Source organism: Callorhinus ursinus, unplaced genomic scaffold, assembly GCF_003265705.2.
Source record: "Callorhinus ursinus isolate GAN/ISIS: 27379988/994484 unplaced genomic scaffold, GSC_fseal_2.0 scaffold2, whole genome shotgun sequence".
NCBI lineage: Eukaryota > Metazoa > Chordata > Mammalia > Carnivora > Otariidae > Callorhinus > Callorhinus ursinus.
Window position 1 is genome coordinate 20,329,358 of NW_027397064.1, and position 22,128 is coordinate 20,351,485.

The window sequence follows — 22,128 nt, forward strand, 5'->3', positions numbered from 1 at the left end:
AAGACCACATGGTAAAAGAATACCCACAATATGTTAGCATTAAAGTGCTTTTTCAGGTGTCAGATTTGATAGGAAAGTTATTAATTTACTAAGTGGCCACAATATGTGTAGTATTTGGGTTTTGTGGGAAAAAAATGAAGTCGATTTTACCTTTCAGGAGGCCAAAATGCCAGCCAGAGAGAGGACGCTTGCTTCCCAATAGCATCGCCCGGTAAGGTCAACTCCCATTTGACTAGCTGAGCCCACAGACATAACGTGATGATGTGTCCTTCCATCAGGTCTGGAACCGGGCATCGAGTACACCATCCAAGTCATTGCCCTCAAGAATAACCAGAAGAGTGAGCCTCTGATTGGAAGGAAAAAGACAGGTAAAGGGCACCTTCTGGGTAATAGCAAGATAATCAAGACAAAACTAATTAGAAGTGATCAATTTTGCAGTGAAAATGTTCTCCAGGTTTTGATACCTTTCTCATGGAAATTTTTTCTTAATCAGCTTAGCATATATATGTCTGTTCTTTGATAGCACAATAACCTAACATAATCTGCAGCGTTCCGTTTTATTTTTCTCTTAGCCAATCAATATAAAGCCTTTTATTCACCTTTAAAAAATCTAAGCCAGATATTAAAATGTAGAAACCAGGTTGCTGTTATTGCTATTCTTCCATACTTTCTGTTGAAGTTAATGTTAAAAAAAAAAATAGGGAAAATAATCCTTCCCGTTCTCTTTATTTATCATCTGGTTTCTGAAACTTGAACTAAATAATCGTACTTTTTCATCCAATTTCAGTTTAATTTGAAGAAAATTCTATATTTATACTAATAGGAGAATTTTAGAAATAAACATGTATGTATTTTTAATCTATTTTTACCATTTCAATTCATGAAAAACTGGAATTCTCATGCTTCAGATGCTGAAATAATTAGTCTGGATTCTAGTCCTTATAACATGATTCTCAAATGAAGAAAAGAAGAGAAAAGCCTGCACATTTCAGTTCCATTAGGCTTAATTTGAGCAGAAGTAGCTTCTATGGGGCTTAGCGGTTCAAAGCTTTGTGTGTATGATAAATTCATACTAACGCTTTTTTCACTCTAAACTATAAAGAAACCTTTGAGAAAAATCATAAAGATTTCTTTTTTGGAAAAAGTGTCTTGTGATCTAAGAACTACTAATGTTCTAGAGGCTTTGATCAGATTGATAAACAGTCATTGTTGCCTGAATTGGTAATGACCACTGCTGCTACTTTTGGGAGCTTAACACGCTTTGCTTTTTTGGCTCTAACCTCTCTTGGCTAGATGAGCTTCCCCAACTGGTAACCCTTCCACACCCAAATCTTCACGGACCAGAGATCTTGGATGTTCCCTCCACAGTTCAAAAGACCCCTTTCATCACCAACCCTGGGTATGACACTGGAAACGGTATTCAGCTTCCTGGCACTTCTGGTCAGCAGCCCAGTGTCGGGCAACAAATGATCTTTGAGGAGCATGGTTTTAGGCGCACCACACCGCCCACAACGGCCACCCCTGTAAGGCATAGGCCAAGACCATATCCGCCGAATGTAAATGAGGAGATTCAAGTTGGTCATGTCCCCAGGGGAGACGTTGACCATCACCTCTACCCTCACGTTATGGGACTCAATCCAAATGCCTCTACAGGACAAGAAGCTCTCTCTCAGACAACCATCTCTTGGACCCCATTCCAAGAAAGCTCTGAGTATATCATTTCATGTCATCCGGTTGACACTGATGAAGAACCTTTGCAGGTAATTGATTTTTCTCTTTACTTTTGGGCAGCCTAGAAATAAGTAAGCTAGGTAACTGAAGTGACCAGAGCTCTAATATAAACATTCTAGGGCCTCTTAGAAAGGTAGCACGCTTGGGGTGCCTGGGAGGCTCAGTCAGTTAAGCTGATGCCTTCAGCTCAGGTCATGATCCCAGGGTCCTGGGATTGAGCCCCACATCGGGCTCCCTGATCAGTGGGAAGCCTGCTTCTCCCTCTCCCACTCCCTCTGCTTGTGTTCCCTCTCTCGCTGTTTCTTTCTCTGTCAAATAAATGAATAAGATCTTTAAAAAAAAAAAAAAGAAAGAAAGAAAGAAAGGTAGCACGCTTAAGCCCTGGTTTCTCTTTTTTAGATCTCAATATGGCTGTGCTTTGGGGGATGTACCAAAGAGTAGCATCAACTTTTGTTTTGTAGAGAGAATAAAATAATTTCTATTATTCTCACACATTTGAGGCTCCTTAGTAATATGGACAAAGAAATGATCTGAGAAAAGAGAGACAAATATTCTGCCTGAACTTATATTTGTGCAGGAAGGGCTAAAATGCCATCCTTGGGGCTCCTGGCTGGCTCAGTTAGCAGGGCATGCAACTCTTGATCTCAGGGTTGAGTTCAAGGTTGGGTTGGGTATAGGGATTGCCTAAAAATGAAATCTTTAAAACTAAATAAGTGAAATAAAATGCCATCCTTATAGTTTGTCCTTGAAGAATCCCATTATCTACAATATGTTCAAGGAAAAAGAATTTACATGAAATTGTGCACATCAGCTGTATAAGTGACTGACTCTTTAAAACTTTTATTCTTTAATTTGTCTTGCTGGTACCAATTTTTAGTGGGTTCTTATTTTTAGAAAGTGGCAGAATTAAAAAAAAAAACTGACTACACTGTGAAAGATTTATGAGCTTAGAAACATGAGTTTGAGGATTTGCCCAAATGCTTTGAGGACCCCATGTCGGGGTCACATGCCACCTTACAGATATAAGTATATCTCCCACACAGCGCAGTGTCCACATTTTATGTGAAAAGGGCTCCTGGTAACTATGGAGCACATAGGGTAGAGTTTTGGCAGGAAAATTTGGCAGACTGAAAAGATGGCCCCTCACCCAAGTTCCGTTTCTCTCCACGGGCTGGTCTGGGACCTTTATACCCTCCTTCTTTGTCTTCCTTTGCTTTACTTACATTGTACAGGTTGTTGATAAGAGAATAGGGAAAGAGTCACGTCAATTCCTCAGTATAACCTTTCTCCCTCACTTTGGATGTGCCAATGATTGCAGTTCCGAGTTCCTGGAACCTCTGCTAGTGCCACCCTGACAGGCCTTACCAGAGGGGCCACCTACAACATCATAGTGGAGGCCCTGAAAGACCAGAAGAGGCACAAGGTTCGGGAGGAGGTTATTACCGTGGGCAACTCTGGTATGTGAATGCCTGGTTACTCAGGCGCAGGCTCCCCTCTGGACTACTCCAAAGACAATTTTTCTCTCGACTGTTCCTTTGTTGTTGTTGCCTTTTAACTTTGGGAAGTGATGCCATGAAGTAAATAAGCAACTTTACATTCAATTATTCTTCCCTCATAGTATCCTGGTTTCTTTGTAAAATAGTCTCAAACAGTGATATGATAATAGACCTGGAAGGGACCTCAAGCATGATTGAGTCCAACATTCTGACTCCCTGCTAGCGAGTGTCTGAGTTGATACAGGGCACAGGTCCCCCGATCTCTTTTTCCCAGACCCTCTGCTCCTCACCACGTTGCTGTCCTCTTGCATGATCTCAAAGTACCGAAATGGATTATCTATAAAGGAAATTCCCTATCTGCAGACATTAGTGACTGCTGGTTTTTGTTCCTGTTGTAAAATGCTACAAACATAGCCCATCTCTGTTCAAAGAGCTACCTTCTTCCAATGTTGTTTCAATTTCTTTTTCTAATTATATAACCCCAAAGCTGAGATAGAAGTGAAATGATCACGGACCCCTCTTTGTAGCACCTGCAAAGTCCTTTTAAATCAGTAGTGAATCACCTGGCTTTTGAACCTGCATCAGCTGAAGATCCACCAAGGAACATGAGATAGGGAATCCTCAAAACCATGAATCTTCAATCTTCCCACCAGAGGGTTCTCTATCCCACAGCAGCAGGGAGCACTAAATTCTGTCTCTGTCAAGTGACAGGCTTTTTTTCTAGGGTTGCAGATGACCGTGATATTTTCCATGTATAAATATCTGTAAATTTAAGCAGTTGACTGTTTGGTGGGGGGATCATATAGTACTTGTTGTGTTGTGTATCCGTGGTGATGCATGCCTTCTGCCTTGCGTGGTTTTACTAGTAGAAAGCCACGTGAAAGGAATTTTCAAAAGCACAAAGACTTTGCCACATCATTTTTTTTAAAGATTCCATCTCCATAACTTAAGTCAGGTGGAATTTTAACTGGTGGCTATTTTTAGGAGGGTTACTGAAACCCCTAGTAACACTTTAGGTTCCTTTCATTTTCCTTTCTGACCCTGTATCCCCAGCAGCAGTATTCTGCATTCTAGCCAGGTTCTCTGGCCTTTCAGACATGTCAGGCTTCTTAGTTTCTCCCAAACTCTATTTTCTTCCAGGGCAATGCCTTTTAAACATTACACACTTCAAATATCTATTGCTTTCGAGCTTTTGATTTTTGCACTGTAAAAAGAAATATACACAGTGGGATTCAAAGTCACAGAAATTAGTTTATGTAATTTTTTAGAGAATCATTGGAAGCATACTTTGGTTTCACAGATTACTTTAAGTTTTCTCAAAACATAAAAACCGATATGCTAGACAACACAAAGAGACTACATTACTTATTCTTAAGTCATTCATATCGCTTGCTTTCTCTTATTTGGAATAGTTGATTTTAATGATAAAGTAAAGCTCTCCTATTACTAGCATACTAATGTACAAACTCTAGCTATGATGCAAAAAATGCAATAATAAAAGTGAATATTGCATTATAATGGTATATAAAAATGGCTAAGACTTTTGCATTAAAACCAAAGGATGCTCTCTAATAATTTTCTTTACTTGGTGAGCACTTTCTAAGTGCTGGCAATGGACCAGTGCTTTGAATTCATGATATCCACGTAATCTTTACAAGATCCTGGGCAGATATATTTTTATGATTAAACCCATATTACAGATGAGGGAAGTAAGGCAGAGAAATGCAAAATAACTAGCTTAAGGTCACTCGGGTAGTGATGGAGAGACATTTCAGCCTTTGCATCCCACTGGAGTTCTTAACTAGCTTAAAAATGCCTCAAGATATGTTCCAGGTGCTATAGACTAGTTTTACCAGAAATGATGATTTTTTTTAGTACTGATGGCAAAAATGGAAGTTAGAGTCCTATTAAGGTGCTTGTGGCAAGTGTCCTCTGGCAACATCTAAGCACTGTTTATTAGAGCAACTGATGCATTGGTAAAACAAATGAATGTTTCTTAATGCTGCTGGGATTTCTGTTTTAGACTAGGTCATTATAACAATAATTCAGTTTTCTTCTTCTGGTCTAAAAATCACCATTAAGATTTTTTTTTTCTTTTTCCTCCTTTTCTTCATGTAGTCGACCAAGGCCTAAACCAACCTACAGATGACTCATGCTTCGACCCCTACACAGTTTCCCATTATGCCGTTGGAGAGGAGTGGGAACGGTTGTCTGAATCTGGCTTTAAGCTCTCGTGCCAGTGCTTAGGCTTTGGCAGTGGTCATTTCAGATGTGACTCATCTAGTGAGTAGCTTGCTTTGTCCATCTCCTCCAGTTCCATGCATTTGCACAATGTGCCAAGGAAGCATGTTTGGCAGACACAGGCTCTTCCAAACATGAAGCAAAAGAGGGGAGACTGCTTGACTCAAAGTAACATTTTGCATCATAAAGAATGATGGGAAATTTTACTTGTTGAATATTGCTTCATTTCAAGGGTTCTTTGTCAATACGACTATTAATTAAAAATACATTTGTGATGGTAATGATTTTTTAAAATTTTCTGTTAAGATAATAAAGTCAAATTCTCTGGAGCTAAGTCTAATGAAGAGTAAGTATCAGAGACACAAAGGAATCCCAAATCGTTCTTAATCTTTAATGTCGAGTGAGCTCAGAGGTGAACATTTATACTCACACTCTTTTGATACAAACCAAACATACATATATCATAACATATACACACTGTCATATCACACGTACACATACACACATCAGGTAGCTTGAATCTTGCCAAGTAATGTAGAGAGTAGCGATAATCATCTATGGATAATTAAGAATCAACTTCAATGGAAAAGTATTTGATTTTCAAACTATAAGAAGATTTTAACATTTTTAATGGTATTTTCAGTTAAAATAATCCTAGGGATAACTTATTATGCTTTGAGATTTAATAATAGAATTTATAAAACTTTCATTTATGCTTTTTTAGGGGATGTGATTATTATTGACAATTGATTTATTTTTATAGGTGTTACCCATTATGGCTTAAAAACAAGCCACCTACAGACATATCCCGAAATTATATTTGGGGAAATCCAATGTAACAGATTTTTTAAAGATTTTCACACTAAAATATGAAATGGTTTAATTCAGACTAAAATATGGATACAACTAATTTTTTCAAATGCAGACTACTGTGCTTGACCATCTGAAAATGGAAAGATGGAACAGATGTGTCCTATGCCATTTAGGAGTTGGAAGTTTTAACATTTGGCATCAGTTAGGTAGTTTTTCATTTCTGAAGCTGAACTATTTTGTTTGTATATTTATTACCTAGGTAAGTACTTAGGCACAATTGCGGGAACAGAGCTGTAAGGTGATTTATGTGATTCTCTGGCTCAACTGACATATTCTTTGCTTAGATGTGATAATTATCAAATAACTTTTAAAGTTTAGGAATGAAAAAAAAAGTTTAACGAACAGCTGACTTGTTATACAAACTTCTGAAGTGTGTTTTGTTTTAGTAAAAACCTTAGAGATTAAAATGTCATCTTTTATGGAGAGCAGTTAAAGATATGTAACTGTGACTTTTAGATATTCTTCAGAACCAGTCTTATCTGTTGGGATAATAACCAGTGATTTATCATTTTGTTGGTTTTTGCTTTATTTTGATACACAGGTTTATTCTTTTACTCTTTCCATTTACAAGAAACAGGTTAGGGCATGTACAAGCCAGCTGAGCTTTGTTTTTTGGTTAATAGAACTACATCGTATCCAGGTTCTCTGCAAATCCAAAAAGTGACTTTTCGTCTATGATCCATTCCTGAAAGACTATTTAAATCCTATTTTGGTTTTCAATAATGTTAAACCTTAATAGTGAGAATGCAAATGAAGGTCCCTGACTATTCTTGTGACATGATTATGGGGAAATGAATTGCATCTTAAAATGTCCTGGAAAATGTTAAGTGATAAAGATAATATTTTTAAATCCAACCAAAAAGTGGTCTGTCATGGAGATCATGACCCTCAGCTTTTCTTGCCACTCCTTCCAGATACCTGGCTTTTAAAATCCCATGACAAAAAATAAAAAAATAAAAAAATAAAATAAAATAAAATAAAATCCCATGACATGCCCCAGAGCACTGTCTTGTGAGTCAGAACACACTGATAACTCTTTGCCTCTGATTTTCCCCACCCCACAGAATGGTGCCATGATAATGGCGTGAACTACAAGATTGGAGAGAAGTGGGATCGTCAGGGGGAAAATGGCCAGATGATGAGCTGCACATGTCTTGGAAATGGAAAAGGAGAATTCAAGTGTGATCCTCGTACGTTCGTTGTCATAGATCATCTTTAGTGCCTTATTAAGCACTCCCACTTTTATTACTGAGCTATAACTCTCATTCACAGAAATGACTGGAGACTTTAGGTCTCCTTGAGGAGTGAACAGTGGGTTTGTTAATCTTTTGATTTGGGAAAGTGGAGACAAGCTTCAAAAATGAGCCATGATTTAACGTTATTACAGGACAAGTTAGCACTTTTCCGACCTGAGTATTTTGACCATAATCTGCAGTGAAATATTACAATAAAGCTTTATGGGTCTTCAGATTCAACTTTTAAAACATTAACCTCTTCCAGGTTATCAGATTTAGTTTTTGGAAGTGCTGCCCTAAGGTCTATACAGCAGTACCTCTGTTACCAATGGTTCCCATCGACATGTGGGATTTTGGCTGTGAGGATGCACATTTTGGAGAGAACCAGAACCCACCCCTACATATAAAGGTGAAGACTGTCTTGTTCTCAGTCTTACGTGACCTTCTGACTTGTATCTCCATGTAGATGAGGCCACGTGTTATGATGATGGGAAGACATACCACGTGGGAGAACAATGGCAGAAGGAATATCTCGGTGCCATTTGCTCCTGCACATGCTTTGGAGGCCAGCAGGTAAGGCCGGCCTCTCTGTAATTGAGATAAGATAAAGGGGAGGCTCCTGCGCTGGTGACTGAGAGGTCAGCTTGCTGTGTGTGCTGTACACAAAGGTGTGGTAATGCCCCGTATAAAAGTAGAAATACCTCCTTTCCTGTTGGCACAGAGCTGCCAACATGAGGCTACTCTACACCCCTTCCCAGTTCTCCCCTCCATGGCAGCCTCAACCCCTCTCACACCTACTATTCTCAGGCTGTCTCTCTTCTTCAGCAACTGAAGTGTCAAATGCTAGGTAGCATTGGGCCTCTAGATCCATGCTGATGGATAGATGTCCACGTGGCAATGTTGTTAAGATCTAAGAAAGGGTCTAAGAAAATACCCTCTCTCAAGCCAGTAATAGATTCCTGCTACAGATCTAGCACTGTGCTAAAGAATATGGGACAGAGGGAATGCGGAACGGTCCTGGCTCTTAAGGATATAAATGGAGGCATTAAGTTAGCATACATTGAGAGTCAAGCTAATTGAGTTTCTTCGTGGGTCTGACAAATAGTTTCCAGGTAGGCTGGAATCAGCAAGAGAGGTTCCATGGAAAAGAGAAACATAAACTGGCTGGGGTTTCGGATGTTTAAAATAGGTTGAGGGAAGAGGAGGAAGCAGAAAGACCAGAGTAAGCCTACCACCCGGGATGGGAAGGAGCTGGTATATGTGGGTTCCAGCAAGCCAACCCACTGCCTGGTGTCTTGTAACAAATCAGATGAGAAGAAGTGGGGGGGCCACTTATGGAAGGGCCTGGAAGTCCATTATTTAAGCAAGAAGTTCTCAACCATTTCTCATCTGTGCCCTACTTCACTTATAACAACAACAAAAAATGCTATGCTTTCCTCTCATGTTATTTGAAGTTTCAAAATAAAATGACTCATGTAACTCAAAAGCAAAGGAATATAACATTCCTTTGTTTTCAATGAAAACATACCCTCTCCAACAGCTCCTCACATTCTGATACATGAAGACCATGCTCCCCACCCCAGGGTAAGATTCACTGGCTGATGCCTATTGCATTAGCCAACTGTAGGCACCCAAGAAGAAAGGGAGCATGATGGAAAGTGTTTTTTAGGAAAATTAGTCCTGCAGCAGGAAAGGGTCTTCAGGGGTCTGGCTCTGCCCCACCTGAGGACCTGGGGCAGCCCATGGAAACTACTCTGATCTCCTTCCACCCCTGCGGTTTAGGTGGGGAGGGAGAGGCTCCCCATTCTGACAGAGAAAAGCCACGGAGGTGCTCTCTCTGTCTCTCATTAACACTTATAAAGACTGTGATGGTGGAACATTTCTGGTAAGTGGCTGGTATAGAAATGTGTGATGGAAAGTGAATTTGTAGAATGTGGTCTCACTTCAGCATCTCCTCAGTATTTATGCACATGAGACCTTTCATTTGTGACACCTATTCTGTTCTAAAGAAAGTGCTAAATGAAACACTTAAGACAGCAGTGGAAACTTACATTTTTATGTGAAAGCAAGATTCAGTGACTCTGTTAAGTAGGTATTTACCTGTATTGTATTAGGTGTTATGGGGAATATGCTTTTAAATGGAGAAATATGTCTGGAATATTTAAGTGACTGTATAAGAAAGAAAGTGATTGTATTATTTAAGGTTCTTTTGGTTGTAAGAGGAAAGCTCAACTCAGGTTGATTAAGGCAAAAAAAAGACTCATGTAACAGAAGAGTCCAGGATCTACCCACTTCAGGGCTGCTCCAACAGTGGCATTCAGAGTCTCTCACTCTCTCATATGCTTTGTTCCTTTGTTTTTTTTAAGATTTTAGTTATTTATTTGAGAGAGAAAGAATTAGACAGAGAGAGAGCATGAGAGGGGGGAGGGTCAGAGGGAGAAGCAGACCCCCTGCTGAGCAGGGAGCCCGATGTGGGACTCGATCCCGGGACTCCAGGATCATGAACTGAGCTGAAGGCAGTCGCTTAACCAACTGAGCCACCCAGGCGCCCCTGCTTTATTCCTTTGTATTGGCCTTGTTTTCCAGAAGCTCCTGCTAGTAGTAAAAAAGATGACCTCTATTAGCTCCGTGTTTATCCCCTATAGGCTTAGGAGCAACAGTGAAGGAGAACACGTCGCCTCACATTTCTAGAAATAATCTCAGGGAGAAGTCTTAGTGGCTCAGCTCAGTACTGTTCCCATCTCTTATCCCAGGTGTGGCCAGATGAAAAGCTACAGCATCCACTGGCCGTGGCAATGCAGGAGGAAGGAAGGGACAGCAGAAGGAGCATGGCCAGGCGTCACTCAGCTGGGGGGCAGTCCCAAATCAACAGCACTTCACTGTGTGGATCTCCTCCCACTTGCTCTGAGCAAGGCAGTCTTTGGGGCTGCATTTCCTGTAAAATGAGGGTGTTTGTCCTTTGATCTCAACTCCCTTGTAGAGAGCTCTAGGATTCTGGGAAAACTTCTCTGTGTCTTCTAGTACAGAAAGCGTACTTAAGAAGTTGGGACTGGAACGAGCCTTAGCAGATGGGTGGGATTTGAATGGGAAGAGAAGGGAGGACATTTCAGGAAAACCATAAATAGACAGGAGTGATCAGAAGATATGAGTAATAAGCCAAAATGTATTCTAAAAGTTATAAATGCATAAAATCAGCATCAGAGCTTCCTTCATGATTAACTGCTCAGACATTGCCAAGAGGTAAGACCTGAAATTCTTCTTTAATGCAAGCACTAATGGTGATGCTCTTGGGTTATCGTAAACCCCGTTTGACTTCATGCCTGTGTTCTCTCAGGGCTGGCGCTGTGACAACTGCCGCAGACCAGGGGCTGAACCCGGTCAGGAAGGCTCCACCGGCCACTACAACCAGTACTCACGAAGATACCATCAGAGAACTAACACTGTACGTGCACTTGCACCTTGAGTGTTTCTCCCCTAAACGCGGTTAGATACCTAGTAGGGAGTCTTTTTCTGTAGGTACCTTTCTTCTGAACGAGCCAAGTGGTCCTTATTGTTAAAAACATCTTTTAAATGCCTTGAGTAGAAGACTGTACCCTGTAACATAATTTAGGTTCAAATTTATCAAAACGTTTGAAGATCTCCTATTGCCCAGTACATTGCCTATTGCCCAGTACATTGCTAAGTTCCCGAAGCTAGAAACATTCTCCTGTCTTTAAGCAGTTGTCATCAAAGCCCCTCCGCTTTTATTCCATACACCTCACAGGATTTTTTTTTTTTTGGTGAATTTTTCTTCTATTTTAACAGAATGCTGTTTTTTTTTTCCTTTTTCTGTTTTAACAGAACGTCAACTGCCCCATTGAGTGCTTCATGCCTATAGATGTACAGGCTGACAGAGAAGATTCCCGAGAGTAATATTTTGGACCCAGAGGAACAAGCATGGATCTCTGTCAAGGTCCATCCAAACTGGAGTGATGTTAGCAGACCCCATCTTAGAGTGTTTCTCTCTTAAGCCCTTTTGCCCTGGAGTAACTTCTCCAGCTTCAGCTCAACTCACAGCTTCTCCAAGCATCACCCCTGGGAGTGTTTTGAGACTTTTCTCGTAAGTGGGGGCCGTACATTGCCCATTCTGCTCTGAAGTATTCAATACCGCTCAGTATTTTAAATGAAATGATTCTCACTTGTGATTTGGTTTGGGATCGACAGGGAGCACAGGCACCAACCAACATAAAGATGCATTGAAATGGTATCCTGTGAAATTTTAAGTAGGAAAGTTACCCAAACACTTCTGCTTCCACTTCACTGTCCTGCAATATTGTAAGAACGGCATGTCCTTGTTACTGTGATATTTAAAATATCCACAGTATTCACCTTTTCCAAATGATTCTAGTAATGTCTTTCTCTTATCTGTTATTTATCAATTTTTCCCAGTATTTTTATATGGAAAAAATTGTATTGAAGACATTTAGTATGCAATTGATAAGAGGAATTTGGTATAATTATGGTTGGTGATTATTTTTTATACTGTATGTGCCAAAGCTTTACTACTGTGGAAAGACAACCGTTTAATAAAAGATTTACATTCCACAACTTGAATGTCGTGGCTTCTTTTTTGCATAAAGAAATTTCGGGGAAAAGAAGATTCCCCATGAATGTTCCTTTTCAATTCAGCAAACATTTGAAAACCTATGATGTGTATAGCTCTCTCCTTCTTGGAGATTTAAGTACAAAATTTTCCAAGTCTGTCACTACAAAAACAGATTCATTCTTGATATTTCATCTCTTCAGTAATGGGGCTAGTTTCCTATCTCTGTTTTCCCAGATTTTAGTGGACTCAAATATTGTTGAACTTGCTAGCCAGCTATTCAGAAGTGGGACGGAAATCACCTTTTTTTGTTCTTTTCCAAACATCATTCCCCCTCCTTCCCTTCTTCCCCTCACTGAATAAACACCTATTCAAAGAGGTTACCTTCTAGGAAGGAAAAAAGATGAGATGTTAAAACGACTTGAATAGCACATCCTAGAGGAGCTTTGTCTTAGGGCCATGGTGTGATACAAGAACCTCAACCCTGACACTTTTCAGGGTGCCCCAGCAGGACAGAGTTTGCCAAACTCCTCATCTACAAAGGACACCTCCTTTTCAATTTAACTTTGGGGAAACGACAAAACTTTGAGATTAAATCTGGCATCTAGACTAGTAAATAATGGCACTGGAGATAGCTGATTTTTAATTAGTAAAAAATTAGTAATTCATAATATACAATATTTTTATACGTTATTGTGTAATGGAAGAAAATATTTCAGTAAACACCTGTCAATGAATATTAAGACTAACTACAAAAAGAGATTTCCTCAGGATTCATTTGTTTAAAAAAAAATAAATCTCACATTTGAATTGATTTACAGTTTACAAAATGCCCTGACATTTAGTATCTCATTGGGAGGAGGTTTTGCAGTCTAATTTTATAAAGAATGCAGCTCAGATTAGTTTTCCTTAGCAAGACACAGACCCAAAGCCCATATTTCTGTTTAACTTTCCTAATCATTCAGCTTTATTAGGCCAGTAATGACCAAGACAGCAGCCGCTCTGTATATGTTTAAAAAAAAAAAAATCACAGAAGAAACAGATCGTGGTGATATTATATGACCGTCTCACATGTGTCATCACTGATCACTGAAGAGAAAATGTGATTCAATATAAATCTACACATCATGCAGTGGGAAGTACCACTGAAGATGCAGGCAGGCCTGAGAGAAAGCAGGCTGGTCCCTTCGTCTTCATATGTGAAGAGGAGGCCCAGGTAACATGCAGGTGAAGGTCTACACCTCAACTCCATCTTGCTTAAAAGTCTTTATATTTTAAAACATAAGAAAAGAACAGCTATCAGTTGAGAATGTGCTTCAAACCACTTGCCTATCTGCAAACCTAAAACTATCTTCCCAAATGTGAGTTTAAGTAAATCCACTTGGACTGTATTAATTAAATGGATAGCAAGCCCTTCTGACAATTTATAAATGAAATGTAGAAGACACAAGCTCCACATTTAAGATTTTAAACTACACTTTTTCCAGAATGTCTGCTAGATTCTCAAAAGCAGTGTATTAATCTTACAATTAAACTTTCAATAGTGAATCAGTAACTACATTTAAATAATAAGAACAAATTAAACAAATTTAAATGGCCTTTCATGTTTTGGCATCAAAATGCAAGAATGGTAAAACTTTCTTTTTTTACCATTTCTCAGTAAAATCATTCAAACACGAGAACCAAGAGGATTTCCAAAGTTCTTTTACAGTTTTTACTGACTCATGATACTTCTTCCCCTGAGGATTCTTAAACAGGCCAGATTGAAAAGCCATAATTAAAAGACCAATCTCGATTCAGGCAAGAAATTGCCAATTCAAGAAAAAATTAGGTAAAACTAGTAAATATATCAGATGTTAAAAAGAAAAATTGTAGATTTGAAGCTTTACTTTGCCTTGCTGCATTCGATTTGTAACAAAATTTGTGTTTTTATATTTTCAGTGCTGATGACCTAAGTGAATGATGCAAATTAGTGTGTATAATAATATCACCATAAGTCTGTGAGGCACACTTTCTAAGGAGGTGAATAAAGAAATGATCAGGTGGAAATTACAAGTATAGGAAATGACTTTTCTATTTAATTATATTTCCATTGAAAATTCTATTCCATTTCTAGTTGCATGAAACTCATTAAGGTGATTAAGAAACATCACATCAGCACATTTAAATGCTGAAATTGCTTCCTATTCAGTAAATTTCCATTACTGTGGTAGGGAAAGTGGCAGGCTCCAATTAAAAACTCCCATTTTCAGGAAATACATTTCAACCATTAAAAAAAAAAAAAGAAGAAGACCACTCTTGGGACTTCTCATGTTTGGGAACATTTAAAGATAACCATAAGGGCTGATAAAGCAGAAGCAGCACAAAGATGACCATGCACTACCATGGGTTTTTCAGACTAAGAAAACTCTTTTTAAAGAGTATATGGTGCTATTTTAAATGAAAGTTACTGTCATTGCCACATTGTCTCACTCCGTAGCTTCATTAAAATAAAAGATTAATTTGAACTGCAAACAAAATCTATATAAATTACAAAGGAAGGAAAGAAAATACTGCAATAAAAGAGCAGAGAAATGGTGCTTCAGCTGAAAGCCAAAAACGGAAATTCCTTTTTTAACATTCCTCAGTAGAGTCAGGTATGAGATATTAAAGCATGTTTTACATTTCCTTGAATTCCTTTTTACTCTTTAGAGACATGTGGGTTTCAACAATCTTAGGAGCCGAATCTCTTTCTAAAATAGCTCTGGTGTGGAGCCCCCGAAGACTCACAATTAGTACTGCTTGGAGGCGGTGGGAGGCTAATCGACTGCATCCTGGGCTTACTGGTGCTGGAATCCCAGGTCCTGCGTGCTGCCCACCACAGCAGGCTCCTCTTACATAAAATACAACGAAGGCCAAGGATTCTCCCTTGGCCTTCTCTTTTCTCTCCTCACATTACAGTACTTTGGAAACTGCCATTTTGTTCCAGAAGGAAACATGGTCTCTGCCAGCAAACCACCGGACAGGACTTTACAATGAAATCTACTGATCTGTATAATTCAGCATTAGTCATAAGATGCTGAGCCAAGGGCTGAAAGCTGTATTTGACTCAAACACATGACGCCTTGGTGGAGAAATTGAAACCCTCATACATTCTGGTGGAAAAGTAAAATGGTCCAGCTGCTGTGGAAAACAGTTCGGTGGTTCTGCAAAAAGTTAACCCCAGAACTGCCATAGGACCCAGCAATTCCACTCCTAGGTATATACCCTAGAGAACTGAAAACATATGTTCACATAAAAACTTGTACACACACATTCATCATACCATTATTCATAATAGCCAAAAGGTGGAAACAACCCAAATGTTTATTAACTGATGACTAGATAAACAAAATGTGATATATCCATACAATTGAATACTATTTGACTGTTAAAAGGAATGAAGTTCTGAAACATGCTACAACATGAAACCTTGAAAACACTAAGTGAATGAAGTCAGGCACAAAAGGTGGTGATGGTGATATAAATTTGTGAATATATAGCACTTAAAATCACTGACTTGTACACTTTGAAATTGTTAAAATGGTCAATTTTGTTATGTGAATCTTATTTCAATAAAAAAAGATAATGCCACTTTACTTACAGAAAGTCTCTGTAATGTCCTTTTGTTTAATGGTAAGAAGTGAGGTGTGGGGAAGCAGAATAGATGAAAGGTTGAAAGAACTCAGAAATCTCTTGGCTACCTATTCAGAAACTGAAAAAAATCTTCCATAAATATACATTTACTATTTTTAAGCCATTTCCATACATAAATATCCTCCTCCACTACCTCCCATGCTTCCATATACACCAAAGCATCATGAATAATGACTAGCATTTTTTAAAAGATTTATTTGAAAGAGAGAGAGCACAAGCAGAAGGGGCAGGGAGAGGGAGAGAAGCTCAAGCAGATTCTGCCCTGAGCATGAAGCCTGACATGGGGCTCGATCTCACAACCCTGAGATCACGATCTGAGCCAAAACCAAGAGTCAGACGCCTAACCCAACTGCGCCAGCCAGGCGACCCTAGCATTTTTTACAAATGGTATTTTTTGTTCCGGATGGTGTCCTAAGTGTTCTTTTTTTTTTTTTTCATTTAATATTTATTTACCATTCAATTTATAGCTCTGTAAGGGGAGAAATATATCAGAAAAAAAGTACAATTTTCTCTTTCTGAAAATTCTGAATGATTCTACTTTGCCCCAAGGGATAGCAAAAGACACAAAAACATATGTGTACAAACACACACAAAAGCACTATCTTTAAAGTTAAAAAATACCAAATTTAAGTATTTAGAAATGATAGGGTCTAGGGTGAAAGGGTGAGGACACGTGAAAAGTCATTTATGCCAATTGTTTCTTTCCTTGAATTAGCACTTATCTTGGGTTTGATCCCCAACTGCACTCATATTGGAAACTTAGTGTAAACTACCTAGTGATTCCACTTGGAAGTTACAACCCATGTATGAGTAAGATGTTCTGAATATAAGCCTATGAAAAACTTTAGGAACTCTTGATGTCTTTCCTTTTATATAAATTCTATCTCAATCTGATGTACTTTGGGTGATCAAGAAAACTAAAGGCTAAGAACAGAAAGCTAACTTCTTTAAATGAGACAAATGGAAAAGTTTTTCCAACTACCACTGTAAGAAATTTTTTCTTTCAAGAAAGAAATTTTTCTTCCAAATACCAAATCAATTTCCTCAACTGTACAGTTATAACTTGATGGTTTTTACTCTTACTACTTCACTTTAAATTTGTCTAAACAATAATAATAATAAAGTATCTTTCCTGGTTTTTTTCAAGATAAAAATCATTAAATGATGTGTTGAAGATGCCACTATAAATACTTAACATTTTGGTTATGGCTTCTGCATTGAAAATCTATAGGAATTTTTCCAATTAACTTTCAAATCTTTCCACAACCTCTCTGTAAAAAACAAACAACAAACAAAAACTCCAACAACAAAATCTTTAAGATAGCTTAAATGAATGCTTTACATATCAAAAATGGATTCACAAGTCCCTATTACCATAGTATCAATTTTAAGAAGTGTCCTAAATATGCTCTGTATTAGTTTTCTTATGTCAATAATATAGAAACATTTTTAATATAACAGAACATTTAATTACATCCATTTCCCATGAACACACTAGTCATTCAATGATGATTATATTGGCCACTTCCACTGGTTGGCAGGAGGCTCTTCCACTAAAGGCTCCCATGGTTTCCACTGTAACATTTTTCTGGCCAGACTTAGTTCATTTTCAGCCTGAAGAATCACCTCTTCTAGTTGGCCACCCTGAAGTTGGTCTTCTAATTTCTTAACATCTGGTTCCACTTTAACCATACTCAGCTTCTCATTTGTAATCTGTTCTGTATACTTTCTATATGCTGCGTTTTTAGGAATTTGCTCAAGAACATCAAGAATCTTTGTGCAGAATATTCTTAGCCTCTCGTGTGGACTTTCACATACAGCCAATCCCACAAGGCCGGTGGTCTTCTTCAGCAAACCCGCCATGACGGCCCCGACAGGACAGGGACGCCCATCCTAAGTGTTCTTACAAACTTTGTCTCATCTACTCCTCATACCAGCCCTACAAGGTGGGTACTGTTATCATCATCAGTTTACAAACAGAAAGTGAGGGAAAGGCTGAGTGAACAACCTAACATCACGCAGCTCCTAGGTAGCAGAGTTGGAACTTGAACCTGACAAACTAGTTTCGTGTGGTTTTAACCAGAAGTGCTTTTAACTGAGAGCTACTCACCCTCTCCAGGAGCAAATCCATCCCTATTTTATAGGTGAGGAAACAAACTGCAAGAGGTCAAACAACATGCCCAAGATCACCTGACCGGTGAGAGGCAACGCAAGTTAGTGATTATCATAAAAGGCACAAGGTCGTTTTCTGGAGGGAAAAATGGGAAAATAATCCGGAAGAGGCGTTATCAGTGGGCATGGGAGCTACTGGCAAAGTTATCTTTCTTGGCCTGGCTAGGGGTGACGTAGATGTTTGTTTACAAATTATTTTAAGATTTTATTTATCTGACGGAGAGAGACACAGCGTGAGAGGGAACACAAGCAGGGGGAGTGGGAGAGGGAGAAGCACGCTTCCCGCTGAGCAAGGAGCCCGATGTGGGGCTCGATCCCAGGACCCCGGGATCATGACCTGAGCTGAAGGCAGATGTCCAAAGACTGAGCCACCCAGGCGCCCCTACAAATTATTCTTTAAACTGTAGGTGTTTTATACACTTTCCACAGGCATGACTTATAATTTATTTTTAAAAATGAATTTGTTCCTAGCAGACCACATTGCATACAGCTTCTACCTGAGGAGAGATAAACTCAGACAAAATGGCAAGAGGTATGTGAAGTAAAGGTTAACAGAAAGCTTGGAAAGCTTGTCTTAAAAAACAACAAAAAAACCTAAGAGAAAATGTCTCTCTCTAACACAGAATTGAAAAGTCTAGGAATCGACATTATGGGGGTTTTGAAGGGTAAGGATGGGGAAATGTTCATTAAGCAGGTGGAAGTTCCTATTACAGGAGAAATATAGCTATCAATTTAAAGCAATGGCATAAAAGGAATAAAAAGTGGTTCAAACTATAGGATGGTAGAAATAGGGTCCAAATATACCAGTAATTGAAATGAATATAAATGAGCTGGCTGAGTTGGCAAGTTGCATTAGAAACAAAAACAGGTTCCAGATATATCTGCACCTAAAGCATAAGAGCACCAAAGAATGAAAAGCAGTATTAGACATATATAAACCAAAAAAGAGCTAGTCTAGCTATGTTCATATCAGATAAAATAACTTATTTTGTCTAAGACAGAAACTGTTAGTAGGATTGGAGTTAGTACATAAATCACTATGAAAAGTACTTTTTTAGCTTCAAATATACAGGAAGCACATTTATAAATCTGCAGGGAGAAACTCGTAAACTCATCTTCACAGAGGGAGGTTTCAATCCATCTTTCTCTACTGTTGATAGGTCAAACTTAAATCATTAAGCTACAACTATCAGTTTAAAATAAAGAGAGGCACAAATGAAATAAAATGACATTACAGGAATGCATTAACAAAATTCAAAGAATATTGGAAACTCTATGGAAGCAAAAACCTGGTGTCTTTAACAATTGACTGCAAAAAAAAATAAATAAATAAAAATAAAAAAGGAGGAATCAGTCAACTAAGTGACTTGAGATGCACCAGGCAAACACAATGTGTGTCTCAGGCTTGGATCTTATTACCAACAAACTCAGGGGGGAAAAAAAAAGCCAATGTGGAAGATCTGGACAGTGACTGGGTATTTGATATTAGTAACTCTTACTTATGCCTTTCAGTGTGATACTTGAAGTATGATTATGTATTTTTTTAAATAAACTTATTTTCTAATACTTGGGATTTACAGAAAAAATTTGTGAAGATGGTAGTTTCCATATGCCCTACACTTAGTTCCTCCTTTTATCATTTGTTACAATTAATGAATCAACATTGATCCATAATACTAAAGTACATACTTCATTGGGACTTTTTACCTGGCATCCTTTTTCTGTTCAAGAAGTCTATCCTGGAGACATCACGTTTAGTCGACGTGTATCCTTAGACTCCTCTACATTGTTCTCAGACCTTCCTTGTTTTTCATCACCTTGACAGTTTTCAGTACTATTTTATAGAATGTCCTTCAACTGAGAGTTGCCTGATGCTTCTCCTATGACTAAACTGGGGTTGTAGATTTTTGGAAAGAAGACCAAAGAGGTCAAGTGCCATTCCCCTTTGGAGGTACATACTGTCAACATGACATGCTTCTTAAACCCTCATCACCTGGCTGAGGTGCTATCGGTCAGGTCTCTCCACTGCAGCTACTCCTTTATCTCCCTCTCAATGCTACACACCTTGGGAAGAAGTCACTATGCACAGCCTACACCTAAGGCTGGGGAGTTATGCTCTTCTTGAAAGTGGAATATCCATATAAATTACTTAAAATTCTGCACAGATTCTCCATTTATTTATTCAATCCTTCATTAGGTCAGCCATGAACTCAGATATTTCATAGATTGGGTTACATTACTCTGTTGCTCAAATGATTCCAGCTTTGACTATTGGGAATCGTTTTAGTTGGCTCCCATGTCCTTTGACACACTCCCATCATGTACTTGTTTTTAAAGTCCTTCCTTACTTTCTGGCACTGTAAGGTGCTGCAGGCATCTCATCTTATATTATTTCCTACCCCAGTCCTAGAGTCAGCTATGCCTCCAAGGAGTCCTGAATCCTTTCATTGGAGTGGCATCAGAAACCAAGAACCTGGCACTAGGTATGCTCATTGCTATCGAGGTATCATTATTTCTTGGCTCTCTCAGCAGGTAGGCATGATTATATATTTCAAAAAGTAAATACACTTTAAAAATTTTTTTGAGAGTTACTTTAACTGAAATATTTACAGAGGAAATACCTATACTGTGCTTCAAAATAATCAGTGTTGAGGAGTGGTAAGTGGGGAAACATTAGATAAAACTAGTGATCATGAGTTGTACTTGGATGACAGGTACAGTTTAAGTTATTTGTGTCCATCCCAAAACTTCCGTAAAAAAAGACCCTTTAAAATTCAGGAAAATATTACTATGTGCCAACAATCTTGAAAACTGGTCCAATTCCTAGGAGAAAAAAATATACTTTGCTAGAATTGACTTAAGAAAAAAAAATTAAGAAAAGGAAACAATGACTAGAAATTTTCCTATGATATCCATGTGTTCCTGATTCTCTTAACTATAGAGGAGATTGTACTGGACTAACCCTCCTACAGATAGTTATGAACACGGGACAAAAATGTTACAAAATCTATTTGAAACCATTGGAGAGCAACCAAAAGATGGTGGAAACCAGACAGGATCAACCTTCAAAGGGAAAGGAGATATGTCAAATCTCCACAAATCGATCTATGGATTCAATGCAATTCCAATCAACATCCCAACAAATTTTTTTGTAGAAATAGACTAATTAGTTCTAAAGTTTATATGGAAATGCCGAAGCCCTGGAATAGCCAAAACAACTTTTAAAAAAGGACAAAGATGAACGACTCCCATGATCTGATTTCAAAATTTTAATATAAAGCTACAATTTTCAAGACAGCATGGTATTGGCATTAGGACAAACATAACTATGGAACAGAACAGAGTCCAGAAATAGACCCATTGCAAATAATGGTTAACTGAGCAAACACGCAATCCGACAGTTTTTTCAAATGATGGTGAAACACCTGGATAAATGTATGGAAAGAAAGTGAAACTTGACCCATACATCACACTAAAATTCAAACAAATCTCAAACTTTTGCTTAGAAAGGAGACAACCAACCTTTTTAGAACTCTGACTAAAAGAAAAGCTGCATGAGTGGAATTCCCTTTGAGGAAACCAGTGAGACTGCAGGATGCTTATGCTATCTAACTCCAGGGTCTGCTCAGTTTCCCTGGCTTACTTGATAATTTTTAGATGTTTCACACAGGCAATGTTTTGGGATGAGCTGAGCTCCAGGAGGCAGGGATGTTCCTGTATTTCTTACACACAAATATTTGTGGGTAATGTTTCTATGCTAGACAACCTATAACTTTAAGAAATTAAATACAACCAAAAGCTATGGATCCAAGATGACTAAGACTTAATGTTTTATTTTTTTATAAAAAAGACAGTCAAAATGTCACATGTGATTTTTCACCTACACATAAGCAAACCATAAAATACTGTGCAATGAAATCAGTGATGAAAAAGCCGAAGATTCGTATGAGCAAGGATTATTCCCAGTTCATCACAAGCCTCGATCACAACTTTGTCAGCAGCAGAACCAGAAGGAGCAGCAATGTAGGCCACACCACTCTGAGGGAAGAACAGACACTGACTTTCAAAACACAATTTTAGGTTAAGACATGCCAAAATCAAAATCCCCCTCTAGAAAGCATAA

General features: G+C 38.5%; 2 protein-coding genes and 1 pseudogene across 14 annotated transcripts in view; 1 reads left to right on the top strand and 2 right to left on the bottom strand.

The window, feature by feature from the left end:
• FN1 (fibronectin 1) overlaps nt 1-12,163 on the top strand; it is a 66,736-nt gene extending 54,573 nt beyond the window's left edge. For 4 of the 12 annotated variants that reach the window (XM_025891968.2, XM_025891984.2, XM_025891993.2 and 1 more), the window contains 8 exons: nt 279-368; nt 1,294-1,760; nt 3,050-3,188; nt 5,346-5,510; nt 7,406-7,531; nt 8,043-8,149; nt 10,911-11,018; nt 11,417-12,163. In XM_025891968.2, the coding sequence (XP_025747753.1) occupies nt 279-368; nt 1,294-1,760; nt 3,050-3,188; nt 5,346-5,510; nt 7,406-7,531; nt 8,043-8,149; nt 10,911-11,018; nt 11,417-11,488 (1,274 nt within the window). In that variant the 3' untranslated portion in view covers nt 11,489-12,163. The remainder of the gene's footprint in view (nt 1-278; nt 369-1,293; nt 1,761-3,049; nt 3,189-5,345; nt 5,511-7,405; nt 7,532-8,042; nt 8,150-10,910; nt 11,019-11,416) is intronic. The other 8 variants (XM_025891973.2, XM_025892000.2, XM_025892010.2 and 5 more) reach the window with 2 other exon arrangements.
• A 5,116-nt stretch (nt 12,164-17,279) lies between these two features.
• LOC112839170 (NADH dehydrogenase [ubiquinone] 1 alpha subcomplex subunit 5 pseudogene) lies at nt 17,280-17,736 on the bottom strand (annotated as a pseudogene).
• A 4,117-nt stretch (nt 17,737-21,853) lies between these two features.
• Nucleotides 21,854-22,128, bottom strand: part of ATIC (5-aminoimidazole-4-carboxamide ribonucleotide formyltransferase/IMP cyclohydrolase) — a 30,790-nt gene continuing 30,515 nt past the window's right edge. For both annotated transcript variants that reach the window (XM_025892057.2, XM_073879004.1), the window contains one exon: nt 21,854-22,043. In XM_025892057.2, coding sequence (XP_025747842.1) covers nt 21,924-22,043 — 120 coding nt within the window. In that variant the 3' untranslated portion in view covers nt 21,854-21,923. The remainder of the gene's footprint in view (nt 22,044-22,128) is intronic.